Source organism: Lycium ferocissimum, chromosome 2 (genome assembly GCF_029784015.1).
Source record: "Lycium ferocissimum isolate CSIRO_LF1 chromosome 2, AGI_CSIRO_Lferr_CH_V1, whole genome shotgun sequence".
Lineage (NCBI taxonomy): Eukaryota > Viridiplantae > Streptophyta > Magnoliopsida > Solanales > Solanaceae > Lycium > Lycium ferocissimum.
Genome location: NC_081343.1, coordinates 66,910,499 through 66,931,903, shown reverse-complemented (window position 1 = coordinate 66,931,903; position 21,405 = coordinate 66,910,499). Strand labels below are relative to the sequence as shown.

Below are 21,405 nucleotides of genomic sequence, written 5' to 3'. Positions count from 1 at the left end.
CACTCAATACTTATCCCGAGGATCACATTCCCGTTTCCGGCAGTCTATCATGACACGCTCGGTAAGGTCAACACGAGTCAATCACTTTTACTCTAAAGAAATTTTATTTGAGCACAGGGACAAGGAAGCTACAAATCAACGAGCCTCAAGTAGGGGTGGGCGTTCGATTTTTCGGTTCGATTTTATCAAACTTCGGTTTGGCTATTTCGGGTTCGATTTTTTGAAGGTGGACACCAAACACCGAACCAAACTAGTTCGGTTCGGTTCTTTCGGTTTCGGTTTTTTAAAGTTCGGTTTGTTTCGGTTTTTTCAGTTTGGTTTTTTTAATATAATATTAGAAGCGATTCCATTGACACTAATTCATATTCTCAAAAGCAATAAACAGGATACACAAGAACGTTAAAAACTATAATCATGACATAGGATTACTAGGTGTTATATACATACCGTAAGAATAATTAAAAAACACATAAAGGACATATATTAATCCTAAAGAGACATCCTAGTTACCTTTCTTTGTTAAGGATATTTGATTTTTTCAATTGAAGTGGAAAATTAGGGATACAAATGCAAAAGAGGACTTATTACAATCGGGTTTTTTTTGCTTTAAACTTAATGGGCCTGGACTATTTTAATTTTTTTGGGCAATGTATTAAATTTCGGTGCGCGTTCAGTTTTTCGGTTCGGTTTTATCAAACTTCGGTTCGGATATTTCGGTTGCGGTTTTTTGACGATGGACACCAAACACCGAACCAAACTAGTTCGGTTCGGTTCGGTTTGTTAAAGTTTCGGTTCGATTCGGTTCGGTTTTTCGGTTTTCGGTAATTATGCCCAGCCCTAGCCTCAAGTAAACGTCAAGTCCAACCAAAGGCGTTGTTGAGCCTACCATCGCTTCAACTCTATAAGCCAAAAAACGACTTCATTTCTAACTCAGCCTTTAAATTGGACTCCTTTCACTTGGTTATGTCCACTGACACTTGCTTTCTTAGAATATTGCGAGGTTACGACATTATGCAAAGTTGAACTCGGGAATCAAGATTATGAGACTCTAGCTGGATCCTCACCAATCCACGTAAGCCAAGACGGCTTCGTCACTAACCTTTTGTGTTATCCTTATCAAAACAATACTATGATTCTACAGACAATAAAGTCGAATCTCGCAGGAATCATGCATCAACACTGCCAAAGACTGGCACATTAAGACTAAAGGATCAACAATGTCACTTGCCCGAGCGTAATCATCACAAAACAAGCAAAACAAACATCAAGCTTTCAAAGACGGCCAAAAATCTCAAAAGCCTATTTAATGGCCCTAAGTCGAATCCAACGGCGACTCTAACTCTTCTCCCAATTTTTAAAGGCTAGTTTTAACGACTTTGCTTTAAAATTTTGCAGAGTCAACTTCAAGTCATCAATGCCTCTCATCAACCCCAAAACGGGACAACTTGCTTAGGAGGAATGTTGAATCTTCCCGAAAAATAGGAGCTCCACATCAGGCTACAAAGTACGGTCAAAGATCGAAAAAAGCGGCAGAGAGCAAGGCCTACCCTACAAAAAGCAAGCAATTGCTCAATGGTTTCGTATATCTTTCTAAAGTCCTTTTTAGATTATCTTGACTAAAGTCACTGGTAAAGCGACCACGTGGCTACTAATCATCTTCTTTAAGTACACGTGATTGCTATAAGATTAAGAGGCATCAAAGTAGTGATCGTCCTCAATGTCAAAGAAAATGAGTCAATTGAGCCAAAGGGGCTATAAAAGGACAAAACGCCGCAAGGGCGACACAATTGAGCCGAAAGGGCTATAAACAAAAATCAAGCAAAAGAAGATACAAATAGACGAAGCGCCACAAGGACGATGCCATCAAGAAGGGCTATAAGATAGACATAGTGTCGTAAATATGGCATAAAAGAGCCAAAAAGGGAAAAACAACCATCTAACCCAGAGAACCATAGTCCTCGGGGGTCGAGTGATGACAAAGAAGTCAAGAAGGCTACGAAGAACGTCGAGAAATCCGTTCTCAAGCGATACCAAGAAGGTTATAACTATAAATCAAAACTGAGGCGTTATAACTACGCGAGAATGGTAGGTTAAAAACAAACTTATCTTCGTGACAAAGCAGGGTTGTCCGCCCTAAAAATGTGACAAGCAGGGTCGTCTGCCCTAAAAATGAGACAAACAGGGTCGTCCGCCCTAAAAAAATGACACTTACCTCTTTAGTAGACATTGTCTATCTCTAAAGTGGATTGTCATAGGACGATATGCTGGTCTCGAAAATTCGAGATGACGTCATAAAAACATTACCACCAATTATGTTATGACATAATCCCCAAAGTGGGATTACATAGGCGTTTTTCGAGTTTGGTCGCACCAAACGAAAATCGTAGATATCCCTTGAGAGAAACTGGGGCAGAAATTTTGAGATCTTGTTGGGAGATCTCAAAACTTCCTCAAAACTCGACACGATAGGTTGTCGACGCAACTTTAATTGGGGCAGAATTTTTGAGATCCTCTCAAAATTCTTTTGGTACGGCAAGTTTAAGAATTAGCGAATACACTTCTACACTGGGGCACTCAAAATTTCTATTTTTCAGACTCAGAATAACGCCGTTGCCAAGCGACATGATACTATCAAAGGCATCAATCAGACAAGAGTCGCCAAGTCAAATGGTTTCATATCCAACTTTATCTGTCACACCTTACTAACTCTAGTATAAGGGTTTTGTAGGTAACGCCGTCAAACATCGAGGACATGCCCAAAAACAATTTCGTCCTTTTTTTCATTTTAAGTTATGGTTATATATCGTTTATGATGCTTGTGTAGTTGAAAAGGATTAGGTGCTAGCCTAACTTTGTTTAGATAATGAAGTGAGTGTCATATGGATTTATTGCTATTTTTGACAATGTTAAGTGATTTTAGGTTAATTAAAATTGATAAAAATAAGGAAAATAGTAGCTTAAGTTAGAATTTTGACATTGTGTTGATAGGTTTAGTGTGATTTATTCATTCTTGTTAGCTTTTGATATATATATATATATATAAAGCCTTAGTTTTTGTGAGTTTGTTACTAATTTATAGTAACTATTGGGCCTTTTGCATAAATTGTCCTTTTATTTATAAGTATGATAATTATGGGCTTGGTTTAAAAGTATTGTAATTCATTTTTTTTGGCTTTGTAAATTAAATAATTGACCTCGGCCTATTACTAATGTTTTATACACCTATCTTTTGTGACCCCAATTTATTGGTGGATCTTTCGAGCACTTAACATTTCTATTAAGGACCCCTATCATGAAAGGACTAAGGCATTGAAGCATAATTTGTAGCGGAAATACTTATTTATGCATTTTTCTATTGGGCTTGGTCGGCCCAATTCCCTACTCTCTTTATATTATTTACTTGATTATATATATGTATGCTTGTATATAAATTGGAACCCTGAATGAGATTATCACGCCTAAGAGTTGCTAAAAATTGATTTTCAAAATTAAAAAAAAAACCGTTTAGGCAAATTTAGGATTGCGAATGACTTTGAGGACTTTGGATACCTTTGATATGATTTTGAACTTATAGGCAAACTTTAGGACTACTATGATTGATTTGAAACTTGAGTTGGAAAAGATGTTTTGTAAACTTGGATTATCATTTTGGGTTAACTGTTTTCAGGACTATTAAAAAGGCTAATGAGTTAACTTTGAGACTTTTTGTAAAGATTAAAACTAAGAATTGGATAAAAGTTCTAAAAATATGGCTAATCTATGGAGTATATTAGTATGCCTATAAAAAACAATTTTAAAAAACTATTTTCTATACTTAAAAACATTTTTTCTAAAAAACATTTTTCTAAACTCGGGTGGGCTTACGTAGTGTTCTACCTGGGTTAACGCCTTCGGGTTTTAACCTAGGTATTCTAGTCCGAAATCCAAAAACGCCCAATTTTGGGCAAAACTATACCATTTTTCGTTTCTTGAAAAGGAGTGTTTTTGGCATGAATGACTAATTTCTATTTGCGGAAATATGAAACAAAAAACTTTTTTTATCACAAGCAATTTATATCTACAAAGGCATACTATTAGAACCCATAGGTCAACCGTATTTTATGGATCTTTAATACCTGGGTGCCTAACACCTTCCCCGGGGGATCACCAGAACCCTTACCTGAACTTTGGTTAGATTAGGATTCTTTTAAAATTTAACTGTTTTGAATGAACCCTTTTCGAACTGATTTTCCTAATTTCCTAAAAATTAGGTAGCGACTCTAAAATAAAGTCCATTTAGAGTACCATTACGTAAAGGTATATTTTTCCTTTTTTCCTGTACGATTGACAACCGTACTTCCCCGGGACACTTTCCTTTTTAAATGAGGTAAGTGCAAATATGAATTGAAAAAAATATCGAACCGCTACAGTAGTTTCAAAAATTAGAATAATAGCACGGTTATGCTAAATTAATAAAGCAAAAAAATAAAAAAAATACGAGCAATTACATGGAACCACAAGAAGTAAAAGGGACTGATAAGAAAGGAAATGGAAGATAAATAATATAAAAAGAAAAATACATTTTAAAAAATAAAAATAATTAAAAAGTAAAAATAAAAACAAATTAAAATAATAGAAATAAAAAATAAATTAAAATAAAACAAAAAAGAAAGAAACTAAAAAGTAACCTTGGAATTACAAGGTGTAATTACTCCCAATTCTCAGCCCCCCTTGAGAATTGGAGGGTGTAATTACGTCCTCTCAATTACACCCAATTCCCACTTAACTGTATAATTATTTGATCAAACAAACATACCAAACTTTATAATTACATCCAATTACACCCAATTTCAATTACCTGGGTGGCTTTCCAAGCAGGCCCTTAATGTTTTCGAATTGCAATCTGATGGAAAGTAGCGCTACGTGACCAAAAGTTTCAATAGATTACGATTCACGGGAAGTTGCGATGTGTATGATTCAAAAGCCACTCACCTTAACAATTTTTTAGCATTAAATGAGCATCGCACTAGTAGCATCAATTCGACTTTTCTTTTGGATGATTTTGGAGTTTCCACGTAAGCTACCTTCATGTCGCATAAATTGGTAGAACCAGGTTAGTGTACGCGCGACCAAAGCGTGTACCTTATTTGATAATAAATATTATAGAAAAAATTGAATTTAATTACGAACTTCATGATTAACCCATCACAAAATTGATTGTAGTTAAGAGATTTTTTTTCCTCACTAAACAGGATTAATAACGAATTTTATTGTTTAAATTTTCGTCAATATTCTGTGGTGAAATATTGAGAGTTTTTATTTGTTAGAATAAGTGTAACAAAATAAAATAAATGACAATTCATTTAGAATATATTTTAATTTCTACTATTTCATCCTTGTTACTTTAAATTTGTATTTTGACATTTACATTATATTATAATTGATTTTACTTTATTTCTAATATCTTTCACCGCTAATATTTTTTCTTATGGAACAAATTTATATACTCAAGAGTTTTGTCAATTTTAAAAATAAATTTACTTATATTGAGATACTTGAAAAAAGAATAAATTGAACTCTTTTGCTTATTAGTTTCAAAATTTTAATTATTTATTTGCAACATCAAAGGAAATAATTTAATATATTTTTATAAAGAAATCATTTAAATGCCTTCTGTTGTTTAATTATGTAGCAGAATCATACCGTATGTCCTAATTCAAGAGTAATTTTCTAATACTTGTATTGAGTGAAAATATAGATGAAGAAGCTAATCTCAACTTATTGTAATTCCTAGCAAAATGCATTTTATGTTTTGTAACTAATTAAGTGCAAGTTTATTGTAATTGCCTCATTATTATTCGCACGTGTATTTTATGATGTATAAACTTGCTAACTTAATTTTAAGCAAAGTACAAGAACTCAATAATGGAAAGAAATTGAAAAAATCAAGTCCTAAATATTAGAAAAATAATTATGTAACGATTTCTAAATATTAGGAAATTAATGGAATAATTGTTTCAAAATATTAGAGAAACCATTAAATTATTACTGAAATTTTACTAATTACCTAACGGATCAGCTATCACAAAGGTAATTATTTTCACCACTGAAAAATCGATGTGTGGAGATGCAGCATAACTTAAACATGACAGATTGCTAGCAACTGATCCTAACACATCATCGGGGTGCAAAAACCATAGATGAATTGACATAGTTCCTAAAAATATGTCCTTGTAATTGTTTCATCAGTAAATAATTTTTTAAATTATATTTTAACTTCTTTATCCTCTAGTATTTCACCCACTTCTCTTTTATTGTCTTTAGTATGATTTTTATTTCCATCTTCCTTTCCACTTTTACTATTTCACCTCATACGTATGTATCTTTGAAAACCCAAAAAGTAAAAATTTCACCCCAAACGAATTATTTGCTTGACAAATATCGGCAAATGTTGAAACTTTCAATTTCGCTTACCTCATGGTTTTTGTCTTATTTCTTAGAATTTGTGGTTGCTTTTTCTTTGTATGTTATTTTAGCTGACTCAGTGATAGACCATAAATACAGGCTTCAACACCAAAGTAACATAAAATCTCCTATCGATTGTCGCAAATATATAGTACAACATTGTGGCAGATATAGAAAGTAAAAGATACATGAAAGATTAGACTGGTTAAAAATACTTACTACACTATAATTCTACCTGTTATCCACGATAGTTTCTGACCTATCAATTCCGCCAAAACATATATGAAGAATAGATTAGAAATATTAAGTTTCATAGTGGTGATCCAAATAAAATTTCCACGAAAGAAAAATAAAATTATTCTATCTACTTTAATAAACTGAGGAATTAGCGATTAAGACAAAAATTAAAAATCTAGTTGCAGCGATTCAAACACATAAAGTATGATAAAAGGAAATTACATGCATATAGTACAACATTGTGGCAGATACAGAAAGTAAAAGATACACGAAAGGAAAATATATAATAACTTGGCAGAAGTAAAAAACAATCATAGGCAATATTCCCTCAACTTCAACCGAAAGGAAAATAAGAACTAAAATAAGTAACAAAAATTATAATCATTAAACTATAAAGTCAAGGTTAAAAAACAAGGAAAATCTTGAAACCAACGTGGATATATAACACATGATACGGAACTTCAAGTGAAAATAAAATATCTATAAGACTCGTTGAAAACCTAAGTTGAGTCTAAACCTAAACAAAGAAAAGCAATAAACGGAAGTAAAATAATCCTAAACAAAAAATAATAATAAAGAATCCTTTATTAAGAGGAGCACGTTTTGGTTGTTGTAGAAAAAGGTTTTCCAAATATTAATAAGGCATCCTAGATTTGAAAAGTTGATATTCTTTAAACTGCCATATTTGAGTTCTACTACCTATCGAATTAAGGTAAAATACTCTTGTTATTAATTACTTGAATGATATTTCCTATATTTTTTTTTTTGTATAAAATTAGACTTATTTATTATTTTAAAAAAAATAGTAAATGACTATTTTGTCTATTGTAGAGTCTTTTAATGAAGGACAAAAAGTTTAATCAATATTTCTAAAATTCATCGTATTTTTAATATAGTATAGATTATTTGACACACTAGGCACAGGGGCGGTAATTAGCCTGTCAGCATATTTGCTTGCCCTCCTGCTAAACTTTAGCCTATAATGTACATCATTATGAGTGTTGGACGAAGACGTTTTTGCAACCATAATATGACAGCTGGGATTAGAAAATACACAACTCATGTCACCGAAAGACCGGACGGATGAATCCCCTTGTAGCACTTTCCATAAAATAAGAAATGATCCCAGACGAATGAACTGATGAGACAGAGACACTGGCCAAACTTTAGCTTAGTTCTCCCTTTTGCAGCGCTAGATGTGAAAATTTTCACTGTCCCAATAAAATACTGTAATACTTATAATCTTGAATTTGCTATAAGTATCCAAGATTTCGTACTTAGAGCCCGTTTGGATTGGCTTATTTCAACGACTAAATAAAAAAAAATAAGTTGGGGTAGTTTTTTTTTGCTTATAATTTGTTTTAGGTTAAGTCAAATGCAGTAATTATTTTTTTGAGCTTATTTTAAATAAATGACTTTAACCCAAACACTCAAAAAAGTTAAAACAACATTTTTTGGCCAACTTATAAGCCAATCCAAACGGGCTCTTAATCAACGACTAATATGTCAGGTAGGTGTAGATGGGGAACCTCATTGGCTTAATGATAATTAAATATACATCTCTTTTTCTAATCTAAATTTTACCTTGTGGCCTAATGCCTATATATAGTGCTCGACAGATAGCACCTAATTGCAGAAATTGAGGTGCACTTATATCCACAAACACTACCTAACACTCTAGTTGGCATTTAGAGCCAAAAACTCCTGCAACTAGTACTTCCTTACAATCACGTCATCCCATATTTCTTTTATTCTTTACCATTTTTTATCCAGTACTCTTCCTTACAATCACATCATCCCATATTTCTTTTATTCTTTACCATTTTTATCTATTACTTAACTAATATCATATCTTTCGGTACGTCCATTATAGAATTTTGACTTACATTGGTTTCTTTTATAGATTTATCATTTGAATCTGAGCAGAAAAAACTTCAGATTCTGTGCTGCAGAGAAATATGGAGGTTGCAGTGTCCTTAGCATTGGAGCTCCCAAAGCAGAGGAATGATCATGGAATGTTTTTTGCTAGTGGTTTTAGTTGCAGTTTGAATGCAAGAGACAGGAAAATTGTTTGTGTTACCGGTGGAAACTCCTATTTTGGTTCTCACTTGATCAAGAAGCTTTTGGCATGTGGTTACCTTGTTCGAGTTATTATTCAAAATGAAGGTACTAGCAAACCTTTTCGTTAATTATTGTGTACTTGTGCAGTTCCTTCTTGGGTAAATGACAGAATTTGAAGTTTCCCCTTCTTTTGTCTTTGCTTGTTGTTGCTAAAATTAAGTTGCAAGTTACTCCTGGTTTGAGCAGCTAATTTTGAGGACATGAAGGAGCTAATGAGGGAAGAAATGAAGCAACTAGAAAGTGTTGTAGTGGCAAGAATGGGAGATTTAGAGAGCCTCTGCAATGCTTTTAGAGGTTGCCATGTTGTTTTCCATACATCATCTTTCATTGATCCGCGAGGGATCTCTGGATATACGGTTAGTCATATTCTTTCTGTTGAATTTAAGTCATGTACAGATTTTTTTTTTTTTTTTTTTTGGGTCAAATATGGAAATTTTATTCAACCAAGTGTGACTGTACATATAACCGCCAGTTCCTTTTGGACTATAGGAACTGGACCTCAAGTAAATACCTCTACTGTTCTAAGAAATAAGACTGCATCCTATACAGGTTAAACTAATTTCTAAACAGGAAACTACTAAGTTTTTGCAGCATAAGCTGCCACTTCTTCTGGTAGTTGCCCTTGATACGTAATTGAAGAGCAATCTCCTTCACCCTACTTGAACTTTCTTGTGATATCCCTTGAAACCTTCTGCAGTTTCTCTCGATCCAGACATTGTATATGACTGCAGCAAACAAGAACTTCAATATCTCTGCTCTAGCTCGATTGTGTTTCACCTGTTGTGCCAGCCGTTTAACCTGTTATATTAGATAACAAATGGTTATTCTATTAGTTAAAAAATCATTTTTAAGTTTATCAATCAACACTTCAACAGTATTACAAAAAGGTTACCTATAATTAAGTAATCTGATTATGTAAATATATTTTTCATTAGTCACTACATAGAACTTGAGCTACTCATTAAATACTACTACCTTCATGTTATTTGGTAGTTGCCAATCATGAGAAGAAGGGAAAAAGAAACTAACTTGCAATGGTACAATAAATTCATTGTCCACAACCTTTAGGATTTGATCTTTCTCAACTCTAAGGTAGTTATCTTCTTTAATTTTTGAGTCCTGGTTAGAATCAGAATAACTGAAGCAGCAACTCTTGTTCAACCTCCTTTATACACATCAGGTTACTGAAAAGTATATTAAAAGAAGACAAGAAATTTCTTTAAATCCTCCAAGTGCAGCTCTGTTTTGAATAATGTTTTTTTTTTTTAATTATTTTTTTTAATTTGTACCATACAAAATTCAACCTATGTAAATCTCAGAGATGTGTTGACAAGCTCATATGATTCAGGAACGAATGGCATTTCTTGAAGCTGAAGCAGCAAAGAATGTTATAGAAGCTTGTGGCAGAGCAGCATATGCTAAAAGATGCATTTTCACCTCCTCTCTACTTGCATGCATCTGGAAAGGCAATGACCTGCCAAACCTCATAGATGAGAGTTCTTGGAGTGATGAGGCATTCTGCAGAGAAAACAAGGTACTTGTTACCTTTTCATTCTTCATTTTCGTCAAAAAGCAGAGGGAATATGACTAAAATTAAAACGTACACATATTATAAGATCATTTACACTCACTGACTCTAGATTGTGGATTTGCCTATCGATTATGAAAATATTTTCATGGAAAATCAGCTTTGGCTAGCATTGGCCAAGACCAGGGCAGAAAAGGATGCTTGGAGGAAAGCAAGGGAGATGAAGGTGAAACTTCTTAGTTTATGTCCTGGACTTCTCATGGCACCAACTTTCCCAAATGCTCACCTTGAAACTTCTCTCCCATACCTCAAAGGTAATATTTTAGTACGTGTATAACATATCACATAGGTGTAAGACTCCAATCCCGAACTAATTATGATTGAGAACTCAGTTTAATTATTGATTGAGGACGTAGTTGATTGATCGATTCGTATAATAACTCGAAGAATGTTAATTGTAGGTGGCGATTTCATGCTACGACAAGGAATTCTAGCAACTGAAGATGTTACTAAGGTGGCAGAAGCACATATTTACGCTTATGAAGATATGGACTATGGAGCATGTGGAAGATATATATGCTTTGGAAAAATAGTTGGAACATTGGAAGAGACCATACAACTTGAAAATGGCTTGAATATGCATGGCCAATTGTCTGGGGATCAAAGCCCTCTTACACTAGCAGTGGATAATGATGAAATTCCTCCCAGAATTACTAAGTCAAAGCTCAGTAGATTACTATTCCGATCGTCACAACGCCTCTCTTGCAAACAGTGATTAGAAAATAGTTATGCAGTTTCTTTTGCTCTGTGTTGGTTCAAAAAGCAATACTATTACCTATCAAATGATTTTATTTTGATTAAAATATATTGAAGATATAAAAAGCATGTACCTATTTGTTCCAAAGGATTCAAAGTCAATCCATAGTGAATACGGAGTATATAAAAAGCTTGCTATCCTCTTATCGTGGACACTTCGTTGTCAAACTGAATTTATTTAAAAGTAATATATTTGTATGGTAGTTGCCCGCAAAATATTATTGTAGAAAGAGAAATTTTACCTAATTTGGAATAGGACTCTACATCAATCCATCTTCAAACTCTAAAGTTGGCTAGGGTTTCTTGAAGGCTATTCTACCCGAAACCCTAGATCATTCTTATAAAAGGAGACACATATTCCCTCGAAAAGGCATGTCAAATATCTCATAAACTCATGGGTATTCAAAAAAAGGTCAATATGTAGCCGAATATTTCTTGACAATCAAATACTTTAAAAAGATCCACAATATACATCCCAAGAAAGTCCACACATATCCAAATCATCGGAGAAAAAATAGGAGAGAAGAATCAAGGGATGAACAGATTTGTACTCACAATCTTGATAAATGAAATTACTCTTTTATTTATTTTGTGATTACAGTTTATTTTCTTTATATCTTGAGATAATTTGTTGCAAACAATTACTACTATTAAAACAAATGTTCAGCAATCACGGTAGCTAGATTTTGGGATATTGACAGTAGAACTTTGTGGGACATGGATGTGGCGGGTCAGGAATTTAGATTTTATTTTGTTTAGTATAATTTTCCTATAAAGAAGATTTAATTGAACCTAATGCTCCTTACTAGCTCCGCCCATGTAATTGATTGTAAGAAAATTTGAAATTACCACAAAGCTAATAACAATAAACTCTTGAAGAGCAAGCGTAAAGTGAATATTATTACAAATGACATGTTATAATCCATTAAGTTACATTGTCTGTAAAAAAAATGTTATCTGCAAAAAAAATGTTATATAGTATCGTAGCTTAAAACATTTTAGAATTAGGGTCGAAATATTATAGCACCACTTTATAATAGTACTAGATGATGAAAGCCCATGCTGGCACGGGCCCAACACAAAAAATAGTATCCCACTTTTTTTTTTAGTCTATCTTAAAAAGAATGATATATTTTTTAGTCTAACTTGAAATTTTCCCTTTTACCTTTAATGAAATGATTTAAATCCACACAAATATCTATGACTTGTTTTAGACCACAAGTTTCAAAGATCTTTCCTTTCTTTTTTAAATTTCGTGAATAGTCAAACTATATCACATAAATTAGGACAGAGAGAGTACCTTTTAGTAATATAATTATGAAATTTTTGTTATAGAAAGTATTATAATTTAATTAATTAAAAATATCAATAAATTATTTTACTTAGTCCGCTTCTCCCATATATGACTTTCTTGGTTTGGTTTTCCAATTGAAAGATTTGAAATACACCTTCTCCTATCGAGTTTCATGCCATCGCACTGAAAAGCGCGTTCATGTGTTAGCATCTGTTGTAGTCTTAAATTTTTAAGTATAGACCAATTTCATCATTTTAAGAAAATATGTGTATACGTTTCTTGACCGTTTATATTTCGTCTTTTTGATGTTACTTCTCATTATTTGTATGAGACGTATGTGTCTAAACTTATACCCAAAGGTATAAGTTTTAAATCTTTTGGTTTTATGACTTCTTTAGCGGTTTTTGTGTTCAATTTAAATCGTTATTTCTTTTTTCATGAATTTTTCTTCTTTAAATTTTCTCTAAGCGTATCTTTACCATTTTCTGAACTTATTATCACTATTTAAATGTCTTTTTTTTTTCGCAATTGTCTCCTACTTCTTCACGTGGACCCCACCTTATTTTTTTTTAATTTCTACTATTGCAGAAGAGTGGGCCCCACCTTTTTTTTTTAATTTAACTATATTAAAATAGTGGGTGGACGATGATCCAACTCACTCTTCTAATATAGTAGAAATAAGGAAAAACTTATTCAGACTATATATATGCTGCCCTTTATCAAAAATTACATTGTTATATTATTTTTAATAATAAAAAGGGGTTCCAACATATTAATACTAGAGGCATACCATCAGAAAAACTTCCTTGACCGATTGGGTAGATCAAGAAAAGCGGTAGAAATGCAGACGTAGAGCCGAATATGCAACAACAATCCAAGGTCGCATACCCAGACGAAAATTAAGCTCCCACTCACGACCCATGTAACAAGCTATGCCAACTAGTAGGACCTAGTAGCTCAGTTAGTTGGCTACTTGAACTTTCACCTTGTTGGTGAGGGTTCGAATTCCCACGTTGTAATTCCCTTCCCCATTTCTCCTTCCCCTACCCTCTATGTAATTAACAAAAAAGCTATGCCAAGTAAGAAGTGTACAACAATTAGTTCATAAGGACACAATACCGATTCGATCCGAGCTCTTGGAAGGATGTACCTCTGATGTACCAGTTATCGTGCCCATGGTAAATGTTGGGTAGCCAAGTGCGGACCGGATAACTGCTGAAAGCATCTAAGTATTAAGCCCACCCCCCGATGAGTGCTCTCTCTTAGAAGTTTTTTTGAGAATTCAAGAGAAGGTTACTGCGAGACGAGCCGTTTACCATTACGATAGGTGTCAAGCATTAAACGATGTTAATTTATAATAATTAATAATTTTAGTTAATGTAAAAATATAGTACTAATTAATTATAATTAAGTCATAGATCTTATGTCTTTTTTGCGAGTCATGAATTTTATATAAAAAGCACACGTTATGCACTTGTTGATTTGATATATGTATCTTAGTAAGTCATATTATTATTTATCGTTATAAGATTTTTGTACTTCTATAAAAAAACACATTATTAAAGTATTTATCTAAACTATTTTTCATCTTTCTCTTAAACATCCTTAATTAACACTTCATTAACCCGCCTTCCAGAAGGTCGCAATGGAAAAGAACACGGCGTTTTCAAGAAAGAATATTCCAATTTTTTTTGTTAAAAAAAAAAAAGAAATAAAGAAAAAGACGTCGTTCCCTAGTATTGTCCGTCAAAATAGTTGCTAATAGTTAAAGAACGGGAAAATGGTCAAATTTGCCCCTCTACTATGCGAAAAGGATCAAAGTTACCATCCGTTAAAGTATCGGTGCAAAAATACCCCGACGTTACCTATATGGTTCAAATATATCCCTCTTCCGTTAAGTATGTCCGAGGTGGAGATCCGATCGCACATGTCATTGATATTTTGATGAGGTAGACGACACATGGCATGCCACCTCAGTGGCCCAACCCATTTTACTCCTCACCTCCACTTCTTCTTCCACCACTAACATTTTCTTCCCCTCCACCACCATTAACGCTGAAATTACCCCTCACGTGAAGAGCCTAATGCAAGTACTTAATCCACAATCTGAAGAATTGGACTCAAATATTGTTTGCAAACTCAAATACTTCTTTATGCAAACTTTGATTTTGGAATTTTTGAACACATGCCATAAAAAATCTTTGATATTTTTCAAGCTGTTGAAATGTTACAAGAAGACGAGAAAACAAAAGAATTAGGCAACAGTCTAAAACTATAGAAGTTCATGCTATGACTACCACAACATAGGAGCTAAAGTTTTTTTTTTCCTTTTAAACTCGTGTTAGTGTGGAAATTACACTGCATTGCAGCCTTGTAGCAAGTTTTTATATTTCAGCAGTTAGCCCACAACCTTGGGAGAGGAAAAATGGAAGTCCCAAATGATAACAAGCATTGTTTAAAAGGTATTTTGAGTCCAATTCTTCAGATTGTGGATTAAGTACTTGCATTAGACTCTTCACGTGAGGGATAATGGCAATGGTGGTGGAGGGGAAGAAAATGTTAGCGGTGGAAGAAAAAGTGGAGGTGAGGAGTAAAATGGGTTGGGCCACTGAGGTGGCATGCCATGTGGCGTCTACTCATCAAAATATCAATGACATGTGAGATTGGATGTCCATCTAAGGCCTCATTTGTTTTCATTAAGATTAAGACGTCTGAATCTGAATGCATATCTGAATGATTAAGTTGTTGTCTCTAGGTCTGAACACTGAATGATTAAGATGTTGTCTTTAGGTTTGAACACTGAATGATTAAGATGTTGTCTCTAGGTCTGAACACTGAATGATTAAGACTGTTTGTTTTTCAACATCTGAATGTGCATAATGTATTCGTTTGAACATAATAAATATACAATTCAAATAAAAAATAACTAAATATCAGAAAATAAATACAATAACATAAAATATTATTTGATAAAAAATGAAACACTTATGTTCACTAGTAATGGTGGAGATGATTTGTAGTTGTGGTGGGTGGTGAGTGGAGGTGGAGGGGTGGGTGGGTGGTGGGTGGTTGGGGTGAGAGGTGGGAGGTAGTGGTGGTGGTGGGGGTGGTGTGGAGTGGGGTTAGTGGTGGGAGGTGGGGGTAGTGGGGAGTGAGAGTGGGGGTGGGTGGTGGGGAGCGGAGGTGAGTGGTGTGGGGTGGGATTGTGGTTGGTCGGGTGGGGGTGGTGAGGAGTGGGGGGTTGGATTGGACAATGGGGTGTGGTTGAGGTGGAGGGGTAGGGTTGAGGGTTAGGGGTGGGTTGGAGTGGAGGGTGGGGTTGAGGTAGAGGGGTAGGGTTTGGGGTGGAGCTTGTGGTAAAAAAAAAATTCATACCAGAATACCTCTTAATGATATTAAGACTTGGTTTAAGATCTTAATGATTAAGACCTATTCAGACCCAATAAGTGCTTAGATCTTAATGCAAACAAATGAACTTAATAGCCTAAGGTCTGAATTATTCAGATTCATACCTCCAATAAGTGCAAACAAATGAGGCCTAAGATATACTTAACGGAAGAGGGGTATATTTGAACCATATAGGTAACGTCAGGGGTATTTTTGAACCGATACTATAACGGAGGGTAAATTTGATCTTTTTCACATAGTAGAGGGACAAATTTGACCCTTTACCCGTTAAAGAAGTCTATGACTAAACGACTTTGAACATTCGTATACAACGAGTCCACTAATTTTCACAGCAACTAGCAGAGAGAGGTAGAGATGGGAGAAGATGCACAGAAATTGAAGAGAATAGCGGCTGCGGCATATGACTATGAGAATGATCCAAAATGGGCCGATTACTGGTCCAACATTCTCATTCCTCCTCATATGGGCTCTCGCTCCGATGTTGTCGACCACTTCAAACGCAAGTTCTACCACCGTTACATTGTCCGTAATTCTCTCTATCTTATAATTGACTCATCATGCATTTCCTGTATATGTAATATCCCGAATAAAACAGAATAGATATAAGATGATTTACTTAGACAACTCCAATTAGTTTTGACATTTGCTGCTTAGTTGATTGAATTTGCGTTTCATGTGTATATCTGTTATTTATTCCCCCTAACTACTCCGGGATCCTTGGCTTTCGCATACTCCCTCCGCTCACTTTTACTTGTCCACTTTTGACTTTGCACGCCAGTATATATTTTTACTATAATGACCATATTAATTGGTGCGTTGTCTCAGTAGACTTGGAAAATGATTTGAAAATGAGTACAAGTGAATGGAGGAAGCAGTATAATGGATCTAGTATCCCTCTGTTAATTCCGTAGGCTTAATTTCCGGGGTAATCTCGATGCAGGGTGCCGAGCTTATTGGAACTCGAGTTTTAGAGGAAGCAGTATAATGGATCAGCATTATTACTGAATTTAGATTGTTATTGTTTGTGTTGTTCTAATTATGAGGCTCTTTGTTCTATATCTTTCCTAAATTTTATGTCCAATGAAAGGAATCCATTAGGTTATGAGTTTGCGTATGCGCACAACTGCTCTTTGGCTTGATCATAATATCAGTTCTTCTTGGTGTCTTCATTGCCCTTATTCAGTGTTTGGTGCTTTTATAGTCTGAGCTGATATTGACTATATAAATTCAGTAAATTATCCTTTTTGCCCTTGTGGAGTTGGGTGTTAAGTTTGAGGTTTTCGTAGGCCTTTTCCTTATACGGGTCACTTTATCTCTTAAAATTCATGCAGGTCACTTTGTCATCCTATTCCTTAGCTTGTTATTATGTTTGCATTGATGATAATTGCTGTGTTGGACAAATTTGGGCTTGATGAAATTGGATAGAGAATTTCATGTTTGCTTTATTTGACCGTTCCTCGTACTTTCTGCTTCTGCACTTTGTCATCCTATTCCTTAGCTTCTATGATGTGTTTATTTTGAATAACTGTATAAGTTCCTATTGTTTATATCATTGTTGGATACTGTTTTGTTGTATCAGAGGTTATAAAATCCTCATCCTCCATTTTCAATAGGGGGGTGGATAAGACTAGAAGGTGGTTTTCTGTTATATAGTGTTGTAGCAGTCCTGTGCTTGTAGAATGTAGTATTATGGACTGTACACTGAGACATAATTAACATGCCGTAACATGAAATGTGAATTCCAATATTAAGTTTTCTGTAACTGAGTAAAATTTCAGATGATCTAAATCATCACGGGGTGATTATAATTTTTATTATCTTGGGAGATCTCTTCTGTGGTTCGCATTGTTGATTGTGTATCTATCTGTCCAGGATCCTGGTCTTGTCGTTGAACCAATGACTACCAGCAGTTCGTCCCAACCAGCAAAATCATCAGCCCCACAATCTTCTTCATCAGCGTCGTCATCGTCATCAACTTCTAACAACCAGCCAAGACAACGTAACTCTGGTGTGAATTTCTTTCTGAATTCTGAATGAATAAAAAAAGCCCCTCTTCCTGTTAGACATCTTCATTTCAAATGTAAATTTGTATTACATCCAAATGAAACTTATTTCAGGGGCAGCTAGTAGAACTTCTGGGACATCCACAACTCAAACTTCAAGTGCAACATCACTGCGATGGAACCGACAAACTATACAATTTTCAGTGAATGCTTGGGTACCATATTTTCATCTTAGTGATTTGAGTTTTGAAATATTTTCTTTTAACTTTTACACCATGATTTCTGTGCGAGAAAATTTTAATTGGCTTCATCCTTCTCCCAACGAATTAAAAATGTTTGAACTTCTCTATTTGGTAATGGTTAACTCTTTATTGGCACAAAAAGGTCATTAAGTGTATATATACTTTCATAGATAGGACCTTATCTCCTTTACAGTGATGGAATCTGATTGGGCTCTGCTGTACCGCATGCCAACTTTTGCTAGCAGTGATGTGTCTCTATGAACAGAGATGCATTATGGAATAATTTTTTTTTTTTTAATGGAATAATTCTTGTGGGACTATTGCCTTTCATTGTGACTTCTTATAACCTTCAGTAACTTACAGTTGGTTTTTTGGTACTCTTATGTGCAGGTCCTTGTTGTAGCAGTTCTTGCAATCTTTCCACTTATACCTACAAATCTGTCAAATAGAGCATATTCACTGGCCTTTGCAGGGACTGCGTGTTCTTCCCTGTATTCATTATACGCATTATATGGGGTAAATTCTGAATGCAGTTTCTTTTTTTCCTCTCTCTTACTTTGTTTGAGGCTAGTTCGTATCATTTGGGTCTATGAGGTGACTTTGATACTCTAATCACCTTTTTGCAGAAGCCTAGGGCTTGGAATTTGCAGGCAGTGCAAGTTTGGCTTCAGTCAGTTATTGTGACAAAAGATTTTCTCTACTTCATTTACTGCATTACTTTTGTCACTTCACATCTCCACTTGAAATGTGAGCTTCTCTTTGATCTATTTTTGTTTGTCCTTCTTGTTCTTTGCAGCTTTTATAGAATTTTGGTGTCTTGGTTCAATAACATGTGTTTATTGGTCAATGCTGAGCAGTTGCTTTGATTCCCGTTCTATGTCAAGCACTTGAACATGTTGCGAAGTTTCTTCGACGTAACTTCAACACATCTTCTTTATACAGGTAGCAGAACTCTTACCTTAATTTCGTGAAAAGAAGATTTCTTTCTCTTGACATGAGTGGTTATAAAAATGTTTGAAATTGAATAATATCCTAGGGAAATCTGTGGTTTCATGGCAAACTATTTATTCATATTGTAAAATCTCTTAGTATTGTACTATTTGATATCCTTTTCTCTTCGTGCCTTCCCTTGATTATTTTTTGTGGGGTGTGTGTGTGGAGAGGAGGGGATGCTAGAAATTTTTTCCTTGTTTCTAAACTTATATGGCAATATCTGCAGGAAATACTTGGAAGAGGCTTGTGTATGGGTCGAGTCAAACACAACTACTCTTAGCATACTGTCTTCACAGGCTGAGATTGGGCTGGGACTTCTTCTAGTTGTCTCCCTATTATCGTCAGTATCTGAGCTTACTGGTGCTTATACTCGTTATTCTCGTTGTCCTTTCCATTTTGTGCATATAACTTTCCACATCCTTCAAAATGCAGGTGGCAACGTAACATACTACAAACTTTCATGTACTGGCAGGTATGTGTCATTCTGTCATTTTCATTAGTAACTTAGCTTCTTTTTCCTTGGAATTTCTAGATGAGTGAGGTCTTTTGCTGAAAGCAATGTGCGAAATTTCTAGAATTTTACCTTCTTTGTTGTTTCTTTTTCGACCTTTTTTGCATCTTAGTGATGACAGCAATTCTTGTTGGAGTGGACGAGTTCAGATTTTGTTATATATAACAGATAATATGAAAAACATTAGTATTGCTTATGCGCACAATATTTTCAGTTACACCCATATGCTGCCAACCGTTATCCGACCTGCCCACGCATTAGATATGTTCATTCATATTTGGGAGTTTAAACTTGACGCAAGTTACATGTGTCCCATCATATCAGTCAATAAATTGCATTACCTCAGGTAGTTACTAGCCCCAATTCTCATTGACATGTATTCAACTCTTGTGCAGCTATTGAAGCTTATGTATCATGCTCCTGCTACTGCTAGTTACCATCAGAGCATGTGGGCTAATATTGGAAGGCGTGTAAATCCTCTGGTTCAACGATATGCTCCATTCTTGCATGCTCCTATCTCTACTATTCAAGGATGGTGGTTAAGGTAGAACTGTAGAAGACAGCAGCATGAAATAGAACGCGATTCATGACAACTAGGTTGGAAGTGCTTTTTTAGATTTGTAATTTGTTCTAGAGGACGAATATAGGCTACACTTTTACTTTTTTCCTTTTATAAAAAAGATTAACTTGAATCATCTACTGAAGATAGACCTAGTAATAACCTTCGGGGCTACTTCCAACTTTTAACATTTTTACCCAGAGGGGCTATGGTGAAGGGACTTGTCCCCTTGGTTATAAATTAGTTCACGTTGCCAGAATGTAATCTATTGTATTGTTGAAGAATGATTCAGTGATAATGGGCTTGAAGTGTCTTCTTTCGACTGCTCATGTATGTCAGACGTGTGATTGGGGAGGAGTCCTTTACACTGACAGTCAGCGAGTAGTGACTTTTTAAGGCAGTGTTGGAGCAAATCTGTGCTTAAATAGTTAAATGTTGTGAGCTGCTATTTGTTTTACCCTCATTTGGTCGGACAGCTATTCTAAAGGAAGGACTATTTGGCTTGATCTTTATTTCAAGTTACACTTCTGCGGTTATGTTTCATATGTGACATGATGCTTCGACCACTATGGTTCAATTGCTTGTGTACCAACAATGCCGAAGATGTTGTTGGTGGTTATCAGTCAAAGGCTGCCGTAAAAAATGTAATTCTGTGTAGCGCTGCACTTGTACATTGGAGGCGTCAGGAGTATCTGCTGTGGTTCAGGAAACACACACTTTGGTTTCAATTTAATAGAGTGTTCCTGAAAGAGACTCCAAATGAAGTGTATATAGATCTCATTTTACAGACATTCCTCCCATTATAGGCGATAATGGTTAAGGCCCTTTTACCTGAAAAAAACATACCATCGTGTGACGTAGTAGTGTGCCAATAACTTGTGAAGCGGCGGTTTTAACAGTTCAATTTTCCCGTCCGCAAAATCCATTCATCGTCAGAGCCTTGTTGGTTGCATGTAATCAGTTGGCATTCAGTGTTTGATCAATAAATTTTCTATTTATCCCCATAATTTTGGTCAATGTTTAAAGGAAAAAACTAATAGAACAAATAAATATATTGGTAAGTTATCTTCGAAAGAATAAGATTTGCTACCATCCACCGTTGGAAAGAGCAGGTCTTCTATATATAGTAACTTGATTTTTCTTTTTTCCGGTAGTAGTTGAAATTCATAAAATGTATACGTTTGAAAAACAGAAATGGAATTTCAGGGCCTTGAAAGACGTAATTAAATAAATAAAAATGTGCATCCTG

General features: G+C 34.8%; 2 protein-coding genes across 3 annotated transcripts; both read left to right on the top strand.

The window, feature by feature from the left end:
- Window positions 1-8,482: 8,482 nt before the first annotated feature.
- LOC132048344 (cinnamoyl-CoA reductase-like SNL6) lies at window positions 8,483-11,299 on the top strand. The gene is made up of 5 exons (XM_059439252.1): window positions 8,483-8,847; window positions 8,989-9,158; window positions 10,151-10,336; window positions 10,491-10,644; window positions 10,792-11,299. Exons 1-5 carry the CDS (start codon window positions 8,640-8,642, stop codon window positions 11,103-11,105), a joined length of 1,032 nt encoding a protein of 343 aa, XP_059295235.1. The 5' UTR covers window positions 8,483-8,639; the 3' UTR covers window positions 11,106-11,299.
- A 4,851-nt stretch (window positions 11,300-16,150) lies between these two features.
- On the top strand, window positions 16,151-21,046 carry LOC132048343 (uncharacterized). Of its 2 annotated transcripts, XM_059439250.1 has the most exons (9): window positions 16,151-16,370; window positions 17,721-17,856; window positions 17,966-18,066; window positions 18,484-18,609; window positions 18,720-18,840; window positions 18,951-19,035; window positions 19,313-19,426; window positions 19,519-19,558; window positions 19,993-21,046. In XM_059439250.1, the coding sequence occupies exons 1-9, from the start codon at window positions 16,203-16,205 to the stop codon at window positions 20,143-20,145; spliced, it is 1,044 nt and encodes a 347-aa protein (XP_059295233.1). In that variant the 5' UTR covers window positions 16,151-16,202; the 3' UTR covers window positions 20,146-21,046. The 2 variants fall into 2 exon arrangements, with proteins under 2 accessions (XP_059295233.1, XP_059295234.1); XM_059439251.1 differs by lacking the exon at window positions 19,313-19,426.
- The last annotated feature ends 359 nt before the right edge of the window (window positions 21,047-21,405 follow it).